This window comes from Channa argus, chromosome 15 (assembly GCF_033026475.1).
Source record: "Channa argus isolate prfri chromosome 15, Channa argus male v1.0, whole genome shotgun sequence".
NCBI lineage: Eukaryota > Metazoa > Chordata > Actinopteri > Anabantiformes > Channidae > Channa > Channa argus.
In genome coordinates, this window is record NC_090211.1 from 22,861,612 (window position 1) to 22,878,336 (window position 16,725).

Consider the following 16,725-nt stretch of genomic DNA (forward strand, 5'->3'; position numbering starts at 1 on the left):
CTACTGGGATGATATGGTGCTATGAGGTCTTCTATATATGATGGAGCCTGACCATTCAGAGCTTTATATGTAAGAAGCAGGGTTTTAAATTCTATTCTCGATTTAATGGGAAGCCAATGGAGAGAAGCTAGTGAAGGTGAAATATGATCTCTCTTGCTAGTTCCAGTCAGCACTCTTGCTGCAGCATTTTGGATTAATTGCAGGCTCTTTAGGGAGTTACTGGGGCATCCTGAAAGTAGGGAATATTCCGTAGGTGGAAGTAGGCTGTTCTAGAGTTTTATTTTGTGAAAAACATTTTATTTATTTGACTATATGAATATAAACATAATTATTTAACTTAGTATTGACTCTGTATTTTATGTTACCTGAGGCCGTCAAATTAAAAAATAGCTTGTTTCTATGTTGCTGACCTCTGACACCTCTGACAATTTCACTTGCTATTCTGTCTTCTAATCACAGCAACAACAACAAAATCATATTTTAAATTTGGACATGTCACAGTTTAGACTTTACGAAAGGGGGTTCAGATGCAGAAGACCAGTGGTCAAATCCCATCCCAGCAGGTGTGGCCCTGCCAAGCCATCAAGGGCACCGTACAAACATGCCAAATCCACGTGTGGAATACGTTCCGCTGTAGGGACCCCTGAGGGGACAAGCTGAAAACCGTTGATCTTTGACAGTTTAAACTTTACACCATAATTCTACCAGCGGTCACTTGGATTCACCATGTGCTGCAGAATGGATCGTCCATACACGTAGAATGTATTTGATTACAAAACAATAGACAGAGTTGCACAACACAAAGGACACAGGTAGAAGAATCAGTCGACCAAACAGGATTCACCAGCTCAGATTTACATACATTAACAAACACATTCCCCTTTACACACTATCACAGATCCGAACCCTAAGCAGCCTGCTGCAGAAATGTGGTCGGTCCGGTCGCTCAGGATCAAGTGTGACAAGCGTGTGTTTCTCTGTGAAAATGTCTGATCATTGTGACACGACTTAACCACGACTGTCACGTCGTGATGAAATGAAGCCTCTAAGCAAGGCAGCAGTCCCACGAATGAGTTCAAACCTCTTCACCTTCGTTCACAGAAGGACGGATTTGCCCTCCAACAAAAACATCTTCACTTCCTGAAACATTAAATTATGCTCTTTAGAAATGTAAAGGCCAGATTGAGGTGGTTTGGATACATACTTCATACTACTCCAGCCACATGTCGAAGTGTCTTTGAGCAAGACATCGAACCCAAACTTAATTGCTCCCGGTGAGTGTTGGCCAGCTGCATAGCAGCTCCCACCATTGGTGTGTGAGTGTGAATAAGAAGCAGTGTAAAGCGCTTTGAGTGCTGATAGGTAGAAAAGTGATATATAAGTGTAGACAATTATTTTACTATTTAAAATAAATGCAGAAATTAGAATAATATTTAATATTTTAAGTTTGTAGCTTGTTATTTCAAACACATTCACATTTTGATCAAATATGACAAAATAAATCATGTCATTGTCTAAAGCAGCATAAACAAACCTTCTCACCTTCTAAACTCGCTTGACAACTTTCAGTCTGTTGAGATTCTCCGCCCACTGATGACATCACAGACTGAAAGTAACCTGAGCTTCTGCATTTCTGACAGAATCCCCTGGACCGAGCAACACAAAGGTAAGAATCCACTGCTCTTTTATTATATGAACATTACCTGATGGCTTAAAATTAATTTTCAAATCCACATCAAACTTTTAACTGTTGTAAGGTTTTTACACACTTCTTCTTATGCAAAAACTTGGTGGTGTATTTCTGCCCACTCTGCAAGACGAATAGGAAGCACAGTGATTAAGAAATATTTTTCACAAAGGATTTTGTCATTTGTGAAAAACGACAAACACAAAGTTTTCTTTTAGATATTCAATATTTTCTGACAGGTGATTTTAATATTTGCATCTTTACCACAAACAGCTTTTTCTTTACTTTATTGTTTTTGGACAAAACCATAAATAAATAAATAAATCATACATTTTTTGAATTATTACCTCTGTCCCTGAATTGTTTGACTGCAAGGAGAAATATACTCATTTAGTACAAGTGCATGTGAAGAAGAGCTTAAGCAGAGAATTCTCTGTGCACAGTTCTGCTGAGATTCACCATCAGCTGCAGAAACAGGTTTAGTTCCTCCTGAAGAGAATCTGTCAGGTGATTCAGGCAACAGTCAAAATGCAATGTTTTATTGTTGCAGGATTATTTATTAGCTACGTCTGTCAGCGAATGTATTTTATCTGCAGACATACGTTTTCTGTGTGTTATGTAACAAGCCCTGTATCACTGCAGCTGTTGGTTTGGTCTCTTTTTTAATCCGTGTGGATCAGACGACTGAGTCCAAAGAGTCAAGAGGATGAGGGGAGTGAGTGCACACTGAAGTCAAAGTACAGGTCATGGTCATAGACATTTACAAAAATTTCAAACAAGCTTCTTTGTTTGTGAATAAAAATACTTTCTGGATGCACTGAACGCTCACATTTCTTCCCGTCATGGTTCCACTTCTGAGACCGAGCTCTGCCCTCGAAGGATTTGTTAAAAGCTGAGTGTGGGTCACACGTGGTGCGATAAGACAAAAGGCTTCATTTTCATTCTGCTGCTGATGTGCAGTTAATCAAATGACAAATGACATGAGCTGTTATAGACAATGTTGAGATAATAATCAACGGTTAAAGAAAAGTGTGAGATTAATAAAAGGGCATCAGACTCTTCTGCTACAAGGAACATGAAAACACAAAGACTGTATTTGAAGAATATATATTTTATTTGGCTAAAATCCATTTAAACAAGCTGCATGAATGCTCAGTTTACATTTCACATTTTTCCTCCAGAAATGAGCTTTTGCCAAAAAGTGGGACATGAGGATCGGAGGATCTGTTTTTCACTGTTTGATTTGTGTTGTCTGAATCATGGATCATCTTTTTAAATAGTTGCAGACCTTCAGGAGTTTGTACCTTTTAATTAAGTTGCCTTTACTTCATATACTGAGTTGGTGTGAGAAAGGTAAAGCTCAGTCCCATCAACTTGATATTTTAAGTTTAACCAACAAGTGAAACCAACACAAACTTAAATCCCAGTTGACACTTGAACTAAAAACAACCAGTCAAACTAACAAACTTACAGAAAATTAAAATTTTATATTTAAAACTTGTAGTATTTTGATCCAAAGTACATCTCCTCAACAGTTTGTTCATCTACACTAACAATGACTCCTTACTTTGAATCACTGTTGATAAATCGCAAAACTTCTTTTCCCTCTCAGGCCTTGTGTTGTGCAGTTTTCAGGTGCTGTGTACGTAGCCACAGTTTATGTGAGTGTGATGTGTTATTTCAGACAGAGCAGTAGAAGAATTGGAGCTTGTCGTACCTGGTCACTAAACTTAGTGAGGAAACATCTGACTTCGAGCAACTCTGATCATCTCTTTTGGTGTCAGCTCTCACTAACTTCCTCATTTCTCAGCAACATCAGGAAGTAAAACGTCCCCTGCTCATGTAGCCTCTTCCCGTGAATCCGAAGTCTAAGCAGCATAATTAAAAAAATATGGAGTAATTAGGAACTTCACTGCTGTATGTTGAGAAACACAGCCGCAGATATTCGTGTAGTTAAGTAACAACAATCTGTGAATATAATGTGGAACATGTGCTCAGTAACATCAGAGTGAAATGTCTCAGATGACGTATTTCTCCTAAAGCAAATGGTTTGTTAAGGTTTGTCAAAGATTGTTGAATCCTGAAGTAACCCCAGACCCAAAGTGTTTACTCAGGTCTCCAACCGTAAAGGACGCCTTCACTGATGCTGAACTTTCTTCTTTTGGATCTAGTTTGAGTAGTACACGTGAATGAATGCCATTAAACTTCCCTATATTATAGTATCTCTCTAATCCTAGAAGAAAAATGCCTCCAGATGACATCACTTGGAGGAACCTCCAGTTCAAATTATGTCCTCTTGTTCCTCCCACCATCGAGCTTGTAATCATGCTCAACCTGCCTTTCCAGAGCTCCTCCAGATGACATCAGGTCCTAACGATGAAAAACTCCTCCAGGTGATGTCATTTGGAGGAGTTTTTCAGCTAGAATCAGAGAAATATTTTAATTTAAAAGCATTAATGAACATTTACACCCTAAACTAAAGCCATAGAAAGAATATTGAATATGAGTGAAGTCGCTCTTTACCTTCTAATCATGTTCACATTACAGGCTTTAATGCAGAATTTTGATCCAATCTTATGTTGGTGGTTGATGTTTGTTGTTGCAGTTTTGACTGACGTTCACAAAGACCGCGTTTACATGAATTTAAGTAATGGGTGTCCTCAGCTTTCTCTGTGGGAAACATGCACTTTAGAAACCAGGTTACTGTAAATCCAGGTATACATGCAGCAGCAGAGAAACCGGATTTTTCCTCCACCTGTGACTCATGTTAAAGCCTGGATTTTAACTGTATAGTGAAAGACAACGCTGCTTTCTGACGTTTCTGTGTGTGTTCATCTATCAGCAGAGTGACAGAGCAGGGGGAGACGCACACAGCTGATCCACTACAGGAACTGTCTGAAATATTGTCAGCTTTCATTCATTCTTTTACTGAGCTGTGTGTTCCTGTCTGCAGCCTTTGGTTACCCACAATGCACAGTTGGAGAAAGCTGATTAGATATCAGGTTACGCGTTTACATGGTCAGAAATCTACCTGGGGAAACCAGGTTTCCCTGATCCCCTACCACGATTTTGGAAACCAGCTTTTTTGTTTCCATGACACTTAAGAAATCAGCTGACTGTAACCTGATTACTTAAGTCCACGTAAATGCACTCACTGTCAGAGATTGAATATGAATATGAGAATTAAGATCACATATGAAAAGTCACCAAGCGGATGTTGAATTCGCCTTCGTCTGCCTCGTTTGAGATGAAGGCTAAAACTTCATCCACTCAGTATAAACACAGAAAAGACACATCTAGTGTGTAGTTTTGGTTTTTGACTGAATCGTCTAGTGTGAGTGTTCTAAATATTAAAATACCAAATAAAACACCTAAATCCGTCATCATTTTTTTAACTCAGTTAACATTTGGAAATCCTGTCATGTGGACCAGGTCTTAGTAACTAAGTATATTTATTCAGTACTGCTCTTATTTACCGTTTCAACTTTACTTCATGTAACTTATTTATTTTTTAATCAAACAGCTTTAGTTACTTTGCTGATTCTGATTAATTTATTTAAAACATTATAAATAATACATCTTATTAGGGGTTAAACCAAGGAACATACAAAGGTTCAAATTAGCTTAAATATTTTCAAGTTGTTGAATTAAAGTGAAAGCAGGAATAATTTCTCTGAAAGCAGAAAGATTCTCTGAAACTGAAAGAAACTAACGTGTGGAAACTCTGAACGCACCTCACAGACCGGTGAGCTAAAAGGGGCCCCTCTTCCCCTTCTACCGGTCCACACCTGTTGAGAGCAGGTGTTTATCGTGAGAGAATCAGACACAGGTGCACAGAGTGGGAGCTGCAGACAGGTAGAGCTGTGTTTCAGGTGACTCACCTGTTGTGTTATTTTTGTCTTTTTTCTGTTTGTGCTTCAGAGTTGAGCTAATCTTAGCAGGAATCTTGTTTGACCAGGTGTGTCTTAAAGTTAACGTAGCAGCTCACATGTTTTATTCTTTTTCAGTCTGAGAAGTGTAGACTCGATGTAATGCTGCTCAAAATGAATTGTGCTCGGACTGAAAAGTTGTTCGGTGTAACTTCCACTTCCTGTTGAGAACAAACCTCAAGAAATCCACTTAGAAATCAGACAAAGAACTTCATTTAGAATCTCCATCAAGTTTTCTTTAGTATCACTGATAGTTGTATGTGTACCAATGATAACACCCCAAACAGCAGATGATCCCAGAGGATTCGTCTACTTTTACCGAGAACTAATTGCCTAAAAGTTTGTCTTAATTTACATCTGAAGACTGGCCAACACTGAAAAACTGAGCAATGTGAGTCATAGTTTTGTTTCTTTGAAGAATAATTTTAAAAATATATGAAAACCATCAATAAATGTTTCGTGATCAGACATTTTACTGAAGAAGGGGGAAACAAAAAACACCTGACTGGCTCAATGAGCTTTTTACTGGCTGAATTTAAAGTCTTTACTTAGACACAACGTCTAGTTTATTTACGGAGACAACTTGTGAAAACTGCCGCACACTGCACCTTTAAATAGAGTGAAGTGAAACTTGGGGCTGGAGCTCTAGAGAAGCAGAGACGCACAGGAGCTATTACAGACTGGGACAATAATGTGTTTGGCGTAAAAATTATGCTTCTGATCTTCTGAAGCGCTGATCATAATCTTCAGCTCAATGTTAGAAAAACTAAAGGGCTAATCAGAAGAAAGACCTCGATGGCAGCTGTGTCTTTCTGTTGAGAAACGCTGAAGTTAGACTTTCAGTTTCAACGCGAGTTTGTTTTTCTTCAGCGTAGATTTAACAGCTGATTTGTTCCAGAGCTGAAAGTTCTTCAGCAGTTGGTGAATCTGTTTTTAATGTGTTTGTCCTATGGTGTATTCATGCTTTCACAGGTAGAAGTTTTTCAGTTTACCAACTGAAGATAGACAAACATTCTCCAGTTTGATCTTTTAAACATAAAACCCTCTGCTCTCAAAGTCACTGCTGACATAGGTCAGGACATGAATGGGAGTCAGTTGGAGCAGGATGTTTAAACCTGCAGCTGTAACCTCAGTCACTAACACAGCAGCATAAAGACTGTGTCTCCTCCGTGTGTCCAGCAGCAGCTGTATGATGATGGCGGAGGCCGCAGCAGATCTCTTCTCAGAACAGGAGTTGACCTGTTCCATTTGTCTGGACCTGTTCAGTGAACCAGTATCGACTCCCTGCGGACACAACTTCTGCCAGGTGAGACACCTGACGCTGGGTCAGAGGTCACATCCACGAGGAAGTCGAGGCATTTTTGTTGCTTTCATCCTGTCACCTCACCATCTGTCTTCTTCTTCTTCTGTTTTTTTTAGGCGTGTATTGGAGGTTACTGGGCGTCCACCACCGTCTGCTCCTGTCCTCTCTGTAAACGTGAGTTCAACGAACGTCCTGAGCTCAGTGTCAACAAAATCTTTGCTCACATCGCAGATAAATACAAACTAAATCGTTATGGAGCCGCTGCCTTATCGGCGCCGGTCCGAAACGGGACGCCAGCAATGAGCATCAACAGCAGCAACTCTTTCCTGGCGGCGCCTACATCACTGGAGGAGGTGGTTTGGTGTGACATCTGTACAGGTGTGAAACTGCCTGCAGTCAGCTCCTGTCTCACCTGCACTGCCTCGTACTGTACTGAACACGTGCAGCCACATGAGACGTCGCCCTTCTACTCCAAACACCCACTGATGGACCCACAGGAGGCCCTGAGGGGCCGCACCTGTTCCCTACACCACCGCCTACTGGAGGTGAGAGGAAATACAGACTTTTTATGAGCCATGTTCTGCATAATTTCAGCTTTGTTTTTATTTGGGGGATCTACTGAAATGGTTTTGGACAAATCATTATTTTTTTGTTACTAGTAGTACTACTACCTACTTCAACCATGGATGTAATGTGCGAGCAGGCGGGTGAGATTGTGTTCTTTGTGAGGGGTCTGCATAGGACTGTCTGGAACATTTTGGAGGTTTCCAGAGTCTTTGGAGACACTGGAAAACCTTTTCAAAAGAATCAAGAGAACAGACATGACATTTTTCAGCTCACGTTTTGGACCTTTTGCTGTTGTTTGATGTGGACGCCTATCTTTCCTACGACAAAGCAGAAAATGTGATCTTGCTGGATCAGTTTTCTGCCCTCTGAAGCCCAACAGGTCTAACGCCACACAGGGTTTGCAAGGTCCAGTATTTTTCAGTATTACCCCGAACAAAGTCAGAGAACCAACACAGAACAACAAAACCTCTGTTCTACACACCTAGTTGTATTTAGGAATACTTAAGTTTTTGGAAAATTATTTGCTGTTAAAATAATGGGAAACAAACAAATGTTGTATAGTTTCATCTATTTTATACCATAAATTACAATTACAAATACATTTTGTCAACAAAATGTTATCGGACAAAATATTTTTTCTACCAAATTATCTGGTCTTCAACATCCAGTTTCTCTGACTACAGCGTTATTTAACAGTTTCTGGTCGTGTTTACAGCACTTGGTTTAGGCCAGACAAAGATTGCAGTCTGGATTAATAGAAAAATCCTTTCTTACCCTTTTTATTTTAGTCCTAATTTTTAACCAAGGAGCTCTTGTAACCTAAACAGAACCACTCTGTTCTGACTCTGGAGTCAAACTCGGGTTGTACGACCACAATCCACCCAACAACCTCCTAGAAAATTGGTTCCATTGAAAATTGCAGCTCTTTATTCATTTAAAAAATATATTGCATTGAAACATAATGCATTATTATTTTCCTTCCAAAAGCGTATTGGATGTGGATGCATCCGTATGTGGATGCAGTTTAGTAGCATAGAAGTTCCTTATTTTAGAAGAGAACTGCTGTATTTTATGTCAAAGATGCAGCACCAACAGGTCTTTAACCCACTGATGAGGCTCAACTTTTGTTTCATGCTGTGTTTACTGTGCAGGTTTACTGTAAGACGTGCGAGCGTTGCATCTGTGCAATCTGTGTCCTGGAGGAACACAGAATACACAAAACGGTCTCTGTTCAGACCGAGAGACTTGTTAAACAGGTAGAGACAACAGAAATACGATCTCATTAAAAACATCCCGCAGGTCTGATGGGATGGAACAGCAGGCAGGACTCAACAACAAACTCGACTCTGTGTTTTATTCAGAAACAGGTAGCGAGGACGGAGCAGGAGATCCTGAACCGGATCAGAGAGCGGGAGATCCATGTGACCGAGCTGAAGAACAAACTGGAGGGACTCAAGGTTGATTTATTTATTTTTGTCCTCAGTCATTTAAGTCAACGGACATGGACATTTTCCCCTTTAAAATTTCCAATGTCCATTCCTGTTCACTTTGTTTTTTCAGATGTGTCCCTCAAACAGAAACTCAGGTACAATCAGTAATCAGTGGGAAATAAACTGCTGTCTCCCACTTTGAAAGTCATCTGTTTTGATGCCCACCCCCCAACTTCACCAAAGTTGTGCACACACTGAAGGACACTGAGTCTATTGGACATAGTCGGTCCTGGTCTGCTTCACTTTTGCCCAGTCAGTGTTGTCAGTCGGCAGAGAAACTTGTGTGTCCTCGTGTAAAGAATTTGGTCTTTAGTCTCAGATATTTTTATTTTAAACGTGTATTATATTTGACCAACATGATGAGAGAGATCTACAGTAACTACGAATCTGAACTTTGCAAAGTTGTACAAATTATATTTATATCATTATAATTATGGGCTGCTGACAGGAGATAAGAGCCCACTGATTCATGTGATAAGAGTTGAATATTCTGGTTTAATATCGACTATTTCATCGGTTTAGCCAGTGGTTCTAATTTTATTATTTGAATCATTAATTTGTTGTTATATTCATTATTTAACTATTGAATATTTTAGCTGCTTAAGTTTCAACAGTTTGACTATTTAGTTTGACTGTTTAGTGTAATGCTGGCATTGTCTGACTGGTTTGTGGCTTAAATAAAAATAAAGTTCTTGTAATTAAACCTCTTTTCTACAATTTCCTGAAATCACTTTATTGTATTTGTGACTTTTTTCCCCAGAACTACGCAGATAAAGAGCGAGGGGAGGTTGAGCAGCTTCTGGATGAGGTGTCTGGTTCGTTAGACCAGATCCGGTCTCAGGTGGTGGGGGGGATTCAGAACCAGCTAGATGCCGTGATGTCAAAGGGAGGGGGTCTGGTGAGCCAACTGGAGGCAGAACTCCGTCAGCTGATGGAGAGACGGGCTACGCTGGAGGCGCAGGCCATCAGTCAGGACCACATCAGCTTCCTACAGGTGAGAACTGAATGGACAAAACTGGTCTTGTCATGGTTAGTCTTTCACTTGTCCATGTTTATAGTTAGTTTCTTGCTCCCCCTTCTGGTCTGTCCTCAGAGGTTCAAGGAGGCCACAGCCCCTGTGGCTGATGATACGCAGAACGAGTTAGATGAAGATTCCGAGTTCTCCCTCCAGTTCCAGCTGGGCGATGTTAAGAGCGCTCTGTCTGAGGTGAAGGACAAGATGGATCACATCAGGAATGGGGAGGCCAACCCAAGAGAATCCAGTGGAGCCAGAGGTGTCTGTGAGTTTAAACAGATAGTAGTTTAATTATGTTTGCTAGAGTAGGTACCTGGAGAAAGGGGAGGGAATGTTTGAAGGCAGTAGATTTGTGTAATAAGCCCAGTGATGACCTGGGACGAAGTGGAGCTGGATGAGGAACAGTGTAATAATATGGTGGTGGACTGATGTTTGCAGCAGGGCTCTGAACGGCTTGCAGCTGGCGAAACTTAATGGGAACAAAGAGGAGGTGGGGTTGCAATAACCAGAACTAGATGTTAGAGGATGTATCGGTCTACATGTGTACTGTCAAATATAACGGACACATTTTCTGCGTTCCAGTCTCATCTGGTGATCTGATGGCAGCTGAGAGCATGCTCAGTCTGAGAGGAAGTACTGTTAACCTGAGGAAGAGTCAGTGGTCTCTGAAAGGTAAGAGGCTGTTAAGAGGGTTTATTCATCCTCTGGGGAGCAGTAATATCAGTAGAAAGTCAATGGGTTTTAATGTGACTGACTCTGGTTTCCTCTTTGCTCCTGTAGAGCACAAGAAGGCCAAACCAGTATCAGGTATGTGTTTTTAAAAAAAAAAAAAAAAAAAAAAAAATTGAAATTGGTGTCCGTCATGATGTTTTATTTAAATCAGCAGTAAAATAAAAATCTTCATTGGTTTTGTTTCAGCACACAAGAAAGCCAGGATCTACATGGGTCAGTAACTTTAATTATGTTATTTTATTATTATTAAATTTCATTACATTGAATTATTAAGGGAGTTTACAAATGTAACATTAGTGTGGTGATAAATTATGATTTATGTTATTAGTAGACTAATAACTAATATGTTAGTAGTAGACTAGTTATTGCATAGAATACTAAGACGCTAATGTTGGGGAGATGCTAAAACACTCTACAACTAACGTTAGCATAGCAGTATGCAAGCTAAGTAAAATAACTTGTTAGCAAGTCAACAAGTTGAATAAAATCCATCTATTTGCCTTTACATTACATTAGCAAGCTAACAAACATCCGTAAAGCTAAATGTTAAATGTAGCCTGACAACATGGTAATGTTAATTTAGAAGTAGTGTACAATTAGTTGTGTTTTTAGTGTGAAAACTTGCTATGATGCTGCTGTTAGCACACGAAATGGACACAAGTTGTTTGAACTAGAAGCAGCTGATTAAACTATAGCAGCTGCTGAAGTTGTTAGCAGAGTCTTTTAAAGGCCACTGTACAGAGGGAAAACTCCTGGATCTGTCCTGCTCATTCCAGAGGACGTGACGCTGAACCCAGTGACCGCGTACCCGTTTCTGATTCTGTCTGAGGACAGGAAACAGGTCAAGAGAGGAGAGAAGCTGCAGTTTTACAGAAACAGTCAACAGAGATTTGACGTCTGGTCCTGTGTCATCACTAAAGAAGGATTTAACACGGGACGACACTACTGGGAGGTGAGAATCACTGGTGGATTCCTGTGTTACTTCACCAATGAAATGATTAGAGCTTTAAACAGCAGCCTGTGATGAGCAGCTTTTTAATTCTGTGTCCAATAATCCCAGAAATGTACTAATTCTGATCCAGAACTATTTTAAAAAAAAACTTTTATAATGGCTGCTGGTGGACGTTCTCACTCTCTGATATCTGAATGATTACCATGAAATCACAGTTCAGTTCTTTCTAGTCAAAAAAAAAATAATTCTTTGGACAGATGGTGCCATTTCTGTCAGTGTGTATTGGGCTGTTAATTTCACATATCCAGAATATTCACTGTGAATAACATGACATTATGTATATTTACAATAGAATTTTTACTGGGGAAAAACTCCCATTTCACATATCTACAATGCAGTTGTTACTGTTGGATGTTGTGGATTTCTGAAATGTTCTTTTGGAGCAGGAACAACTGAATTACAGACATGTAGAATATACTGTATAAAGTGTCCAGCTTAGGTATTAAATTAAACAGTCCCATTTATATGTTTGAAGGAGTTTCCAAGGTCTTACTTACTTTTGTAGTTGTAGATATCTTGCAATACATTTTCTAGTAGGAGGAATGTGACTGGGCATCTTTTAACAAGCATTTTGACTGACAAGAAGACACCTGCCTGGGAGAAATGCTATTATGGATCTAAAATATACATCCAGATTGTTGTGTGGTTCCATTTAATGTTGAAACCCCTTGCTATAAGAGATGTTTCTGCTGAATTTATGAAGTGGTCCTAGAGCACAATCCTGTAGTCAGACCAGGCTTAAACAGCTGGAGCAGAACTGGAAACCAGATACGGTTTCTTTTTCACATGTTTCCTGAGGCTGGCTTGGTTGTCGGTCGTCCACACAAACATTGTGGGATAGAAAAGTCTATAATGACATAAGCTAAATCTCCCTGGGGGTAAATAAAGAGGCATTGGAAACAAGTTATGCCTGAGGCCCTGATAAGGTTTTAAAAAATAATTTTTTGTTTGTCAAAAGTTCTTCTACCTTTAACTTTCCCTTTGTGTCCACCTGTGTCAGGTGTTTGTTGGTGAGAATAGGGACTGGAAGCTGGGCGTTGTCAGTGAGTCTGCTCAGAGGAAAGGCCTGTTCGACATGAGTCCCTCTAACGGATACTACGTCCTTTGGTGGAGCAGCAACAACCTGAGAGCGCTCACTGTACCGCCTCTTACCAAGGTTTCTGTTCTTTGGGATCCTTTTAATTAAGTTATTGGCACAACTTTTGAAATAAGCATAAGCTTTTTAAAGATCAATTAAGTTTTAACTAAAAGAATTGTGAATCAAAATACTGAATTATTACAAAGAATAGAAAATGTTTATGAATTAAACCAAATCCTTTACATCCCTTGAGCTACTATGTTAAAATGCACAGTATACATACAACCCCAATTCCAAAGTGGTTTCAATGCGTAAAACATGAATAAAAACAGAATGCAATGATTTGCAAATCTTATCAAACCCATATTTTATTCACAATAGAACATAAGCAACATAAGATGTTGAAACTGAGACATTTTACCATTTCATGGGAATTTGAATTTGATGGCAGCAACACATCTTAAACAAAAGGGCAACAAAAGCTGGAAAAGTAACTCCTGCAAAGCAAAAACAAATGGAGGAACATTTGACAACTAATTAGCTTAACTGGCAACAAGTCAGCACCAGCTGGGTATAAACTGAGGCCAGCCTCTCGACTGTAAATATGGGCAGAGGTTCACCAATCTGAACAAACTGTATCTAACAATTATGGAACACTTTCGGAAAAATGTTCCTCAATGTAAAATTGTGAAGACTTTGAAGATCCCACCACCTACAGTTTATAATATCATCAAAAGATTCAGAGAATCAGGAGGAATCTCTGTGTGCAAGGGACAAGGCCAATAAAGGATGCACGTGATCTTTGGGCCGTGAGGCAGGACTTCATTAAAATCAGGCCTGATACTCTACTGGACATCACTGCATGGGCTCAGGAACAATTCCAGGAATCACTCACTGAACACAGTTCACTGTCCAGTCCACAAATGTGAGTTAAAGCTGTATCATGCAAAGAAGAAGCCACATGTGAACACGATCCAGAAACAAAACCATGTTCTTTGGGCCAAAGCTCATTTAAAATGGTCTGAGGCAAAATGGGAAAACTGCTCTTCTTTTTGAAAACCATGGACACTGTGGACTAAAGAGGAGAGGGACTATCCAGCTTGTTATCAGTGGACAGTTCAAAAGCCTTCATCTCTGATGGTATGGGAGTGCATTAGTGTCTCTGGTGTGGGCAGCTCACACATGTGGAAAGACTCCATCAATGCTGAAAAGTACATAGAGGATTTGGAGCCATTTATGCTCCCATCTAGACAACATCTATAGAGACTTTCCCTGAAAGACATATTTCAGCAAGACGATGCTAAACCACATCCTGCATCATCACAACAGCATGGTTTTGCAGTAGAAGAGTCCGGGTGCTGAACTGGCCTGACTGCAGTCCAGACCTTTTCACCAATAGAAAAATATTTGCCATATCATTAAACAAAAAATCTGGCAACAAAGACCTAGGGGATGGTACACAATGGTAAACACCACCTGCTTCCAACATCTTTTAAATATATTATTCAATTTTATTTTTTTTTTCCAAAATTTTTTGAATTTTTACACATCTTCACAACTTTTGGAATTGGGGTTGTAATATAACATCTAAGTAACTGTTTTACCGTGGAACATTGAATTGATATTTATTTTTTAAATCAGTGAATTTAAAAACAGTTTCTTTGTATCCTGCAGGTGAAGAGTACTGTCAAGCTGCGTGAGGTGGGCATCTTCCTGGATGTGGATGAGGGTCAGGTGTCATTTTTTAACGTGAAGTCAGGCTCAGAGATCTACAGCTTCAACAGATATTCTGAGTTCACTGAGAGAATGTTTCCTCTGCTGGGAACCGGAGACAAAGAGGTCCCCCTGATTCTCATGACCACACAGCACCACTTGACCTGAGTGACCAGAGACATTAGGACGGAGGAGGAGCAAGACTGAGTGACACACTGGGAGGGAAGAAGGAAGGAAGATCAGCAATCTGGGTCACGGTCTGTTAGAGGGGTTCTGCTCAGATGTTGAGACAGAAACTGGATTTCCTCAGATTTTTACATAAGTGGAAACTGTGTAGTATTGATGATTTTAAAACAAAAACAAACAAACAAAAAAAAACTTAATTCCTCATTTTGTATTGTTGACATTTATTTTGTCCTAGTAAGATGTTTTTGGATAGCAGAGATTTTTCATGTAACAAGGAAATATTTGTGAGAAACATCACCACATGAAACAAAAGGTTTTTGAGAAATGTGATACTAATAAATAATTGTTTAAATTATTATTTTTTTACTATCAGTGTCTATGAAACATTAAATTCATTCAAATTGCATAGGGGGTATTTTTAATGTAAGGGAAAGCAAACTCAAAATGCACATTCAGCTGGTACAAATGTTCTTTTAGCCACAGATATAACAAATTGTTAACTTTATAAAGTTTTGTACACTCTACAAATATTTGTACCAGCTTATTTCGCATCAAATATGTTGAACAATATTTTCCATTTCAAAATAAAGATGACGCAAACTCTTACAGTTTCACTCGACTAACAAACTGATGATTAGAGGGAAATAAAGGAGGACAGGGGAGTTAAAGTTAACATTTTTAGTCTGAGGATGCCAGAAGCTGAACAATGAGCGTTAAAGAACATGTCTCCCATTTAGAGCAGTTGTCCACCAATCTCACAGTTGTTGGTTCAATCCCCGGCTCCTCTGCTCACGTGTCCTTGAGCAAGACACTGAAACCAAACTTAGCTCCCTCATTGGTGTGTGATTGTGAGTGTAAATGAGAAGCAGTGTAAAGCGCTTTAAATACCAATAGTTAGAAAAGCGCCATATAAGTGCAGAGCATTTAACTCTGTAAAGACTGGGACCTTGTTAACACCAAATGTGGGCCAGTTGGGCCTTGTGGCAAACTGTGGGCTTTCTCCTGGTTGCAGTAGTCTAACATAGTTTTTGCAAATTCTTCAGTTGTCAGTTTGATCTCAGCAGCATCTAAGCAACTTTTAAATTATTTTTTCAAAGCTGTTGATTGTTAATGCTGATGTCATTCTGGGATGTAATTTTTTTTCATCAATAAAAAAAACTAAATATGTGAAGTTAGTATTAAAATTATACACTTTGCAAAAGCCCATTTTTTAATATTGAACTGAAAGTGCAGTGAACTTGTTAACTGCCCCAAATTCAGTTTTATTAGTGTTTTTATAACTTGAACTGAAAATAAAGCTTACTTCATTTGATACAGAGCGATATGACACTGTATTCAGAGCCAACTGTAACACAACAAAGTACCTGTCTTATATGTGAGATTCCTTTTATTCATGGCTGCAAACTGATGAAATTATGAAATTATAAATTTAAAATTACATTTTTAGGAAGCTTCTGTCACACTATCAGCGCAGTGACACCCTCAGCTGGTTAAATATGGAGCTGCAGGATGAATCAAAAATTCTGAACTTGAAAAATGAAAACACTGCATCAAATACAGGAAAACATATTAAAGGCATTGTCAATTGTTTTGTTAAACATAAGTTTTATTAATTTAACAAGTTAAATAGTTCAACTTATTTTACTTGATTTGAATTTAATCTAAGAAAAACATTAAATTTGATCCACAACAACTTTATTTGGCTTAAACAAGGACCAAGCTGCATATTAGTGCAGAAATCTCTCTGTTAAAAGTCCTGCACCATCAGCACCATATATTTACAGCAAAAGTACACATTTCTTTTTGGAATATAATTCCTGATTCATTAATGTATTCATTTTAATGTTGCAGCTGGTACTGGTGAGGCTGATTCCATCCTTGATCCTTATACACTTTTTTGATAATCAGATGTTCTACAGTTAATAAAGTACTGTACATACTGCTTGGTTGCTGCAGAGTTTTACGATGGTCTCATTATTTTACAACCCTCTATTTTTTTTTTTCCGATTATGA

General features: G+C 39.0%; 1 protein-coding gene across 3 annotated transcripts; it reads left to right on the forward strand.

Moving 5' to 3' along the window:
• The first annotated feature begins 1,582 nt into the window (after positions 1-1,582).
• LOC137099603 (E3 ubiquitin-protein ligase TRIM39-like) lies at positions 1,583-15,899 on the forward strand. Of its 3 annotated transcripts, none has more exons than XM_067476653.1 (13): positions 1,583-1,666; positions 6,799-6,922; positions 7,036-7,464; positions 8,638-8,742; positions 8,848-8,943; positions 9,737-9,970; positions 10,070-10,256; positions 10,574-10,663; positions 10,772-10,798; positions 10,910-10,936; positions 11,500-11,675; positions 12,736-12,891; positions 14,488-15,899. In XM_067476653.1, exons 2-13 carry the CDS (start codon positions 6,806-6,808, stop codon positions 14,692-14,694), a joined length of 1,851 nt encoding a protein of 616 aa, XP_067332754.1. In that variant the 5' UTR covers positions 1,583-1,666; positions 6,799-6,805; the 3' UTR covers positions 14,695-15,899. The 3 variants fall into 3 exon arrangements, with proteins under 3 accessions (XP_067332754.1, XP_067332755.1, XP_067332753.1); XM_067476654.1 differs by having other exon boundaries at positions 1,634-1,666; positions 6,796-6,922; positions 10,070-10,250; XM_067476652.1 differs by having other exon boundaries at positions 1,636-1,666; positions 6,796-6,922.
• Positions 15,900-16,725: the final 826 nt, after the last annotated feature.